Here is a 10260-nt window from a genome sequence, read left to right on the forward strand (position 1 = left end):
TGTGGAGTAAAGAACTAATGCTTCTTCAAAGACATCACTAGGGATCCCAGGATAAGTGACTGGCAAGTGTCCTCCTCCCCAGACAATGCAAATGCTTCAAAATGTAGCCAGCATGTCAAGAACAAGTATACTTCATGAAAATATGGTGCTTTTCCCCCTGTTTGCTGACAGCAGAGGTGCCAATACTGGCTTGGGCAAAAAAAATTGGTTGATGTACTGCTGTCAGTGATGAACTGCTGATCTTGCGGCTGTTGACCCCATGAGGGGTGAGGAACCCAGGTCCTGTCACCTGTGCTTTTGGCTATTCTAAGAAGATTTTGGAAAAGTACTTGCCTGAATAAAGAAATAAAAGCTCTGAGGTGCATTTCATCTTCTTATCCCAGATAGGAAAGTAGGAATTTAGGGAGGACTGGAAGCATTATATTCTTATGTATCCTATGGTGGCATGCAGAGACATCCCAGTGTCGATAAAATGTAAGTTCTATGCAACCAGAGGACATAAACACCTAAATCAGAATCCTACTTGGTATGTACAAAAAGACCCTTTGAACTTGTATTGGAGGATGGCTTATGAAGAAAGACTCATATCACTATCAAGGGACCTTGATGAACTTATGCCATTCAGTCCAGGTAGGAAAAGCCAGTCCAAAGTTAATATTTCACAATGTGTTCCATTACTCAAAACTGTTCACGTGAGGAAATTTCATCATCTTAACACTTCCCTGTCATGTTTCATATGAATACAAAAACCCAGCCTTGACTGTCAGGATGTATCAGCATGCAAAAATAGACACATCATCTTACTTTATTCCTAAATTCAGTGGAGGCTCCAAATGAAAAGAGAAACTTCACTACATCATTGTGGCCTTGCTGTGCAGCAAAGAACAGAGATGTTGCACCTGACTGTAAAGGAAAAATGGAATAAAATAGTAACAAACACATAACACACTTGACTGAAGTATAGACATTTCAAATTAAAAAGTATCGAGCTCAATAAGTTGAATATCAGCTGAAAAGACATGATGAATTTGAAGACTCCAGAGGACACCAGGTATCTTAACTCAGTCTTCTTCCCACTGCACTGAAAAATCTGTCCAGCATTTGGGAGGGAGGAGAGGAAGGGAAGGGAAGGAAGGGAAGGAAGGGAGATAGATGCAGGCTTTCTTGACTTTGGGCTCTCTCACCCCATGTAGAAACTACAGGAAATGGGAGCTAGATGTGAAATTCACTCCAGTGCCCAAAGCCTTTACAACATTACATGGCCCCATTTAGATAATTTAAGAGCCTGCTCTCCTGGGCACATTTATGGGACTCTCTTTTCCCTGAACTTCACAATAACTTCAGAGAACAAGAGCAGTGGTTGGAGTAACCACATTTAGTTGCAGAACAGTGCCATTGATCTTTAGTGCTTAAACTTCATCTGTTTTGCTCCCTTTCTGCAACAGAGTGATTTTGGAGGCTTTCAGTGTTTTTTCTTTTTTGTTGGCTTGTTCAATCAGTATTTTCTGAGTGATAATCAAGCGCAGCTCCATAAAACTGTTCTTAACTTTTTCTTTTGTTGCTTCTTTCCAAGCAATGTTTACCTAAGGGAAGGGACGTATTTAAGTACATGTTTTGTTAGAACAGGACCCCACTGAAAGACACCGACAGTCATGGTTAGAGCAAGTTTAGGCCAGTAAGTGCAAAGACACCTACATCATAAAACAGGGCATTCACTGACTCAATAACTTGCAGATGTCAGCATGAGATTAATGCTCTGGTTCCAGGTAACCAAAGAAAGTAAGAAACCTTGGCTTGTACTGTTTGAGCAATGAGCACACTGCTATCCTGCATTACCTGCCACCATCCCACGTAATTTCATGCCCTCCTTACACTCCTCTTCTCTTAAAACCAGTGGTTGTCCCAGAGCAATTCTGCTCTTTGAGCAGTCAACATGCAGACCAGAGCAACTGCAATCCTTACAACTGTCTGCACGGAGTATGAGCGAAAGGCAATTTCCCCAAAAAATCAGTTGCTGATGTCCCTTCCATGCTGATGTCATGGTGCAAGACATGCCTTGAATGCCAAGCAGAGATGCAGGGAAGGGTACAGATGATAAAGCTGTGTGGCTGCTAGAGATGAGTTGACTCAGACTAAAAGGCAGAAACTCCAAAACATACAGAGTCAAAAATAATCCCTGTGCTAGCAACGGCATCCACTCTGTTTTAATGACCAGGCTGCAAATCAAATGGTAAAGGTCTTCTTATTATTTATCCCATCTGGAGATCTGTAAACTGTTGTGCCAAAAAGTAAAACTGCAAATACATAAATGGCATAGCCATGGGGGGTTACATCCCAGGTGTAACTGACCCTCACCAACCAGATGTGCTGAAAAAGTTTCATGAGTTATTATAAATGTACCTCTGGTATCTGATTTTCTGTTGTAAACTCCAGATATCTGATTCCCTGATGTCCTCAGAACAGAACCTGCTATACATGTTATAAATACACTATACAGCAAATGACAAAGAAACAATTGGCAACAAGCAGCAGAACAACACTCTTATTATTTGTAACCAACAGTCACTTAATCAAGCCCTGTTTGAATCCTACCTCTCTCTGCAGATTGATATCTGCTCCTTGCAACACCAACTCCCGTACACAATCTATGTGGCCATAGTAAGATGCTACCATCAGAGCTGTTGTGCCAAGCTGGGAGTAAGGAAAAACAAGTCAGTACCTTCAACAGACACCTACAGCAATGAATCAGGCTGTCTGGATGAGACAGCATGTCTGCCAAAAAGCTGTAGGGAGCTTATGATACCTTATTGTCCCAAAATAAGTGCAACAAATATAAAAAGAATGGGCTTAGTTTTTAAACAGCTTTTTTTTCTCTTTTTAAGCAGAGAATACCAAAGTTCTTTGCATCATTTCCAGAAGAATAACCTCAGACACAGGAGCTGAGTGACTCAGCTGAGTCACTCAGAATTCTGAGTCATAGTCAGGAGAAGGGGCTGGGTGATTTGAACAGCAATTCCCTATCCAAATAATGAGAGCAAACTCACTCAGTGACTCTTCACATTGTAAGAGAGAACTTTCTGTACAGAAATCTGTGTTCAACTCCCTCAGTACACTATAAGGTCACTTCCAGTGAATGAAGTAAGATTTATATGTATGCAGTGTATGGACAATATGCAGAAACCACATGCATAAGGATGAAACACATCCTTCAAAACCATTCACACAGAACAGCTCAATTTAAAGAAGGAATGGGTGACGTTACAAAAAAGAAACATGCGGTCTTAATTGTAAAAAAACATTTAGTCTAGAGAATGTGTATGTCTGAAAATGTGTATGTCTGATACAATTATTATTGCAGTGCAGTGTGAAAGTCCTTGTCCAAAGTTAGCCTTTTTTTGAGAAAAAATGAACAGTAGTGACTTTATTTTTTTATACTGATCTCTGTCCTGTTTACTACAAGCCTCTATTTGAACAACCTTCCCCCCCTTGTCAGAAGGACAGTCACAGCAGCAGCTCCAGAAGTGCTGTAGGACAAATACTTGCCTACAGGGCAAAAATGAAATGAAAATGAAAAGATACATTAAAGTCAATGGGCTTAGAAAAATCTCTTACACTTTGAAGGTATTCAAAGTGAGAGAAGCTGTGGCAATTCATGTTTTGGGCTGGAAGTGGCATCAGTCCTTACCAACACCAGCATGACTCTGTGTCAGTCAGTCCCAATGCTAAACAAAAGAAACCTGGAACTTCTCACCCTCCTTTTCCCCTTGCTCTTTGACTCAGCACAATCAAGTATCTCTCCATGTGTTGTAGGCAGAACAGAAAGACCTGCTCATTATCTGTGTTATCAACCCATTTATAATCTCAAAACTAATTTCAACCCATGTCAATTACAGTAAGGAAATTCCCACGAAATCTGTCATGTGTATGGGCTCCTCTTGCTTGGCAATCTTGTGCCTTCATGTTGGTGCCCAGTCCAGAGATTGGGTGGAGGAGGAAGAATTTAGGAGGCCAGCAGTTGTTCTAATTATGAGAAGGTCTGTTAGCTGACAGAATCATTGCTACCTGGGCTCAATTCAGCCACCTCTTCACTGTGATCTATTACTGCAATGACATTCCTTTGCAAAGAGAAGCCTGAGGTGCTAGGATGTGTGTTTGTAATGTCAGCACCACAAATAACTGTGTAAGACACATTTTTGAGTGCTGGCAAATTCTTAACCCCTTGCCACTGATGTAAATCATCACACTATTTTATCTCACGTTTCAAGCTTGATTACTGACAGGAGAAGGTTTTAAATCATCCTGAAGTACCATAAGACATCCATATGTTTCATGTTAGATCCTTACTACACCCTCTGCATGGTGGGCTATGGAAAGTGATGCAAAATGAGTGCTGTGGCTGTAGGTGCATTGTGTGCATACGCTGTCTTTGCAGTCCACATCTACTCGCCCACTGTTCAGCAGCAGCTGGAGCAGAGCCAGGTTTCCTTTTCTTGCAGCCCAAAATGCAGCATTGGCAAGTGGTGTTTCTTTCTGGTGGAAAAAAAGGAAAAGGAAAAAAAAAAAAAAAGCAGAAATAAATCCCTTTGGAAAATGCACTAGGCAAGCATACACATCCCATACATTCTGCATTCAAGACAGGAAAGTTTCAGCTTAATGTGCTGTTCTTTCAAGCCCAGAGCATGGAAAGGAAGCTAATTTAATTTCTTTTTGCAATTAAAGAGACCAGTCTTCCTGAGCTTCCTCATGTTATTTCAAGTCTTCCTTGTGTCCATGGCAGCCTATGTCTCTTAGATTGCCCTGTAATGAGAAAGGATGATACTAGGCCAGATCCACAGGGAAACATCACAGAAAACAACATGCTCAGTGATGTCTATATTGTCTGCTTCTGTGGTGGGGCTGGCCACAGTAGGCTGAAGAATCCTGCTGACATGTCCTGCTGCAGGACATCCTCTTGGGTTTCGGATTAGCTCTCTGTCATCCCCTTCTTTTTTGCACACAAAGTTCCAATACAGGAAATGTATTGCTCATGCATCTCCCAGACTGCTTGTTCTACCTCCTGCCTGGAATTAACACCCTGGGACTGTGGGCATGTGCAATATCTCCTGGGTAGGAGTGAATGATGACTGCTCCAGCACAGGAAAAGGACAGAAGGGAAAGACATGGACTTTGCTCCTACCCTCTTTACCTAATCGATGCAGTAAGCTGCCAATATTCTACCTTGACAGGTAAGCACTGCCAGGGTGAAGTGTGGGGGGAAACACTGTGATGGCAATGATACATATTCTAGAGCAGACTTGTGCTGTTGATTTTTTAATAAGGGCCTAAACCACCTACAGAGGTGTAAAACATCACTTCACCAATAGTCACACCAAAGCAGAGTCAAAAATACCCAGGGGCATTGCTTTGCAGCAAACCCTGCCTTCAGGATAACCCAGAGAGAGTGCAGAGTGGATATAAAAGTCAATCATTCAGCTTCAGAAATTACATAGGCATTCTTGTCTAAATGTCAGTGTGCACATGTAATATGGCAGGGAATCAGGATTCAATAGTTTTATGCTTTATAATTAAAATGCACATATACAGCACAGTTTAAATTGCTGCCTTCACTGACATGAAGACAATAAACTTTGCAGAAACCAGTAGACACAAGAATCATGAATCTGAATCTATCCCAGGTCTGTCACACTGAGCACTTTCCATGGGTTGTATTTTTAATATTAATAGGTTGGAAAACTGACAGCTGTTTTAGATGAGAGATGTTCCAACCATTCAGTAAATTATAAGTCACTTCCTATAAATTGATAGTGGTATTTCTTGCACCAGCACACGCAGGGGCAGGAGTCTGAAAATTTTAGGAAGCACAATAAGCTAAATTCTGATCTTCTTTTCACAGCTGTTGTATTTCCCTGGAGTATCTGTAGATAATGTTGATTAAAGTAGAGATAGTAGTTTATACCCTCCTTGCTAGCAACATTATAGTGTCTCCCTATCTTTACCCTTAGAACCACTAAAATTTTATGTAAAAGCAAACAATTGACCTAAACACACAGAGGCTCATGTTGCCCTTTTCTGCTCTGATTTATTAGATGTATATTTATTTACAGAGCTGGAAGTTAGGAATATTGCCTTATTGGCTTTGTTATTATGATATTCACTGGAAAGCTATTGCAAAAGAATTATGTTTAGACTTTACAGAATGGACAACCAAATCCTTTACCTTTTATTGTCCCAAACTATCCCTTAAAGTTTTAGAAAATTTAGAGGTATGGCAATACATCCATAAAGGGAGAGATTTATTTAATCCACCCCAGTTTTAACTACAAGGGCACAGTAGCAGACTGAATTTTATTATGGCTCATCATACACCACCACTTTCAGTGGTCAGGGAGGCAGGAACTGGAATCCATATCCAGGAACTCCTTACCTGCTTTCACCAGTCATGTGAGAAGAGAACTAAATGTCCAGTGTGAAGCTGCTCTGGAAGTAGAGAAATTCAAAGTCTTTGGCCTTATGAGTCATAAATTCCTACCTCTTTTTTCTCTCCTGTATGTCCTACAGTAGCTCTCCAGGAGAGTTGTCCTTATACTTTGGATCAGACCCAAGCAATGGAAGAATTCTCCAGTGCACCAAGGACACAAAACTAAGTTTTTTCTCATTTGAACTGACTCCTATTAAGCACTTCTACTTCACCTTGTGCTCCTGGGTTTCTTGGGATCCCTTGTATAAAAGTAGAGTATACAGCACACTCAGACCATCAACCATCCAGTGATTGGATTAAAAAAAATCAGATGCAAATCTGAGCTATTGTACATGCTAAAATGAATGAAAGTGCAAAATCATTCAGATGATCTGGGCACCTTACAAGTACAGACTCATTGTGTACTGTGTGGCAGTTTATGTCTCTGCATCTACATCTCTGTGATCTTCATTTTCATCAGCAATACTGACATCACTAGTAGGCAAAATGTAAGACAGCACTTTGGGGTTAATAATCCAATTAATTGAATTATTTTTTAGCAATAAATTGGTTTAAAGCTGCAGGATGTGACTGCTGCTGTTCGCTTATGAACTCAGTCATGTCTCATCAGATACTCCCTAGGGAGAGGTAATGTTGAATTCCAAAAGATTAATTGGACAAAATTTTTATGTAATTCTTATCATAAAGCTAGTCTGCTCCTAAAGCATCCTCAAAGTAAACAATGGATCCTCAGCACTGACAGCTTGGGAACAGAATGTAATAAACATTTGAAAATGATTAGCTAATAGCTTTCATGAAAATTGCTTGTTTCATTATGCCACTTGTACCAGCATCAGTAACTTTCAGGATAAAAGTTCCTTCACTTCATCAAGTTCTCTAAAGCATTATTTTAATATCTGGCTGTGCTAATGATTTTGATTGTTTGTATGCTTTTATGAGAGCCCAAAGATGGAAAGCTGGCATTATATTCATGCTGTATTGACATTAGAACAAACACTTCTTCAAAAATGGCCTAGAGGAAAATATATATTATAAATCTGACAAACCCGTTTCTCTGCAGGGATACAGAAAACAAATGAATTGTGCTAAGGTATCTGTGCCATTTCAGGAATATTGAGGGGGAAAGTATAAATGCTGTGACCACCAGCTCCTGCTCCCTGCCCTACTTTTGGTTTGCTGTTTGCAGAGAAAGGGCAGGGGACAGTGGGGTGACTGCTGAGGAGAAAGAGTGCAGTTCTTAAACAGGGATCTTGCAGAGGGGCAATAGACAAAGAGAAAGAAAAGAAAGGAAAAAGAGAATGCTAGTCTGCCCACAGGCTTGTTCCTTGTGCTGGCGAAATGCAAGAAATTTCCCTTTTCTTTCTTAGTTTCCAAACCAGTCCTAATGGGAAAGAGGTATTGAAAAAAAAAGTTTAAAGAAGAGCTGGAAATCAGGATCAAGCATGATGGAAAAGGCTAGTGCAACTTAGGAGCAGAGTTCTATCTAATAGATAGCAATATATCCTACATAAAGGATCCTGATAAAAAGAAAAGGTGATTTTATATATGAATGTTTTAGTCAGGCAAAATGTGGCAGAAGAGAGGACATTCCTGTGAGAAAGAAAGATAAATGCTATGCCATGGGTAAGTAGGATAATAAGATGGAGAATGTGAACAGCCAGTGGCAAAGAGTAAGAATCCAAGTTAAGTTCATGATCTGAGAGAAAGAGAAAATGCCAAACAAAATGTCAGAGGAAAGGGAGAGAAAACAGAGGGAGGGAGGTATGGTCTGCAGTTCTTCAGAGGGAAGGGAAAGCAGTGAGCTACTTAGAGCAGGAAAACTTGAGGGAATACAACATGAGAAATAGGGCACAGGAAAGGAACTGATAGGGATAGAACAGAAACTAAGACCAGAAGAACAAGTTAAATAAACAAGGATAAGAAAGCTTAAGAAAAAGGATAAGAAAGAAAAAGAAGCTGGCATCACCAGGAACATGGGGCTGTTAGGGTGGATGCTTGTGAGTAATGAAGGTGGGAAAAAACTCACATAGACAGAATGAAGGGACAGAAAAACTAAGAAAAAAAAGAAATGAGGTGTGAGACCAACGCAGGACCAAAAAGGGGATGACCACAGAGACTGCAGTCCAGAAAACCAAGTGTATCCTGGGCTACATCAAAAGAATCCAGACAAGCAGGTTGAGGACAGTGATTCTCTCCCTCAGTTCTGCTCTGGTAAGACCACACCTGGAGTACTATGCTCACCTCTGGGGCCTCCAACATTGGGATATGGACCTGATGGAGCAAATCCAGAAGGGGGATATTAAGATGATCATGAGTACCTCTCTTAAGAAGACAGGCTGAGGGAATTGAGGTTGTTCAGCCTGGGGAAGAGAAAGCTCTGAGAAAACCTTAGAGCAGCCTTCTAGCGGCTAAATGGCACCCGCAAGAGAGAGGCAGAGGGACTTTGTACAAGGGCATGTGGGGATAGGATAAGGACAAATTTTTTTAAACGGAAAGGGGGTAGGTTTAGAGTGGATATTTGAAAGAGATTCTTTACTGTGAAGGTGGTGAGCACTGGAACATGTTCCCCAGAGAAGCTGTGGATGCCCCATCCCTAGAAATGTCCACGGTCAGGCTGGATGGGGCTTTGAGCCACCTGGTCTAGTGGAAGGTGTCCCTGCTTATGGCAGAGGGTTGGAACACGATGGTCTTTAAGGTCCCTTGCAACCCAAGGCATTCTATGATTTCACCACCAAGTGTAAGACTGAGCTGCCTTGGGAGCAAAGGTTCTCTGCTGCCTCCACAGGAGGGCTTTAACTGCAGGTGGGAACCACCTGCTGCGCCACCATCGAACTGACACGGTGACATCAAAGCACCAGCATTCCAGGGGGGAGACACCCTGACGGGAGAGAGGCAAGTACAGGGAATAATCCATCAAATCAAAAAATGCCACACAAGCAATATGGCAAAGGACTGGCACTGAGCTGCTGATCAATAAGAGAAGGGCAAGCACAGCATCCAGAAAGTGCACAACAGAGAAGATCATCCATCATAAATATTATCTGTTAACATCATTAGTAAATTGCTGCTTGTTTACCTCTTTGCCAAAAAATCTTATTAATCCTGTCCTTAGATTAAAAAAAAAACTTCTTTGAGGCAATCTTTTGAAATGACTGCTCTTGTGTGGGTTTGGATGGAAGAAGTATAAAAAGTGGCAGGAATCACATCTGGCAAAGGGAACGAACCAGTCTGGCTTCAGTGGCCACCACAGCCTGAAAGGAAGAGCACGGATAAAGACTGCCTCCTAACTATTACACAACCAGCACCAGCAGAGATGGTCGCAAAAGTGAGGAGGAGGCTCCTGACTGCACCAAAATCCACAGCACGGAGCCCGGTCACCCCAGAGCCAGAGTAAAGCTCCACGGAGCTCGCATTTTATGTAACATAAGGCACGCACCCTTTAGGGGCTGTCAGCTGTGAAAAGCGCCCGCTCCATCAGCGGCCACCGCAGCACTCCCGGGGCACCCAAAAGCCCGGGAAGGATATTACTGCTGTCTTTCCTTCCGCCCTACACCATTTTCCCTAAAAAAAATAAAACCCCCAAACCCACGGACACGACAGAGCGCTCCACGGGCTGCCGGCATGACAAGCGCAAAGCGGGAACCCAAACGCGCATCCCCGCGCCCCTGTCCCCTTGAGGCGCCCGGCTCACCTTGAAGGACATCCTGCACATCGCAGCGCTCCGCCTCCGCCCCGCTCCGCTCCGCGCCCGCCCGCGCAGCTCGGCCCGCACCGCTCCGCGC

At 42.3% G+C, this 10260-nt stretch overlaps 1 protein-coding gene across 1 annotated transcript in view; it reads right to left on the reverse strand.

Moving 5' to 3' along the window:
- ANKRD29 (ankyrin repeat domain 29) overlaps positions 1-10260 on the reverse strand; it is a 28514-nt gene extending 18254 nt beyond the window's left edge. The window contains exons 1-4 of the mRNA XM_030943187.1: positions 10170-10260; positions 4420-4530; positions 2593-2691; positions 805-903 (exon numbers count right to left, since the gene is read on the reverse strand). Coding sequence (XP_030799047.1) covers positions 805-903; positions 2593-2691; positions 4420-4530; positions 10170-10190 — 330 coding nt within the window. The 5' untranslated portion in view covers positions 10191-10260. The remainder of the gene's footprint in view (positions 1-804; positions 904-2592; positions 2692-4419; positions 4531-10169) is intronic.

The sequence above is a fragment of the Camarhynchus parvulus genome, chromosome 2 (assembly GCF_901933205.1).
Source record: "Camarhynchus parvulus chromosome 2, STF_HiC, whole genome shotgun sequence".
NCBI lineage: Eukaryota > Metazoa > Chordata > Aves > Passeriformes > Thraupidae > Camarhynchus > Camarhynchus parvulus.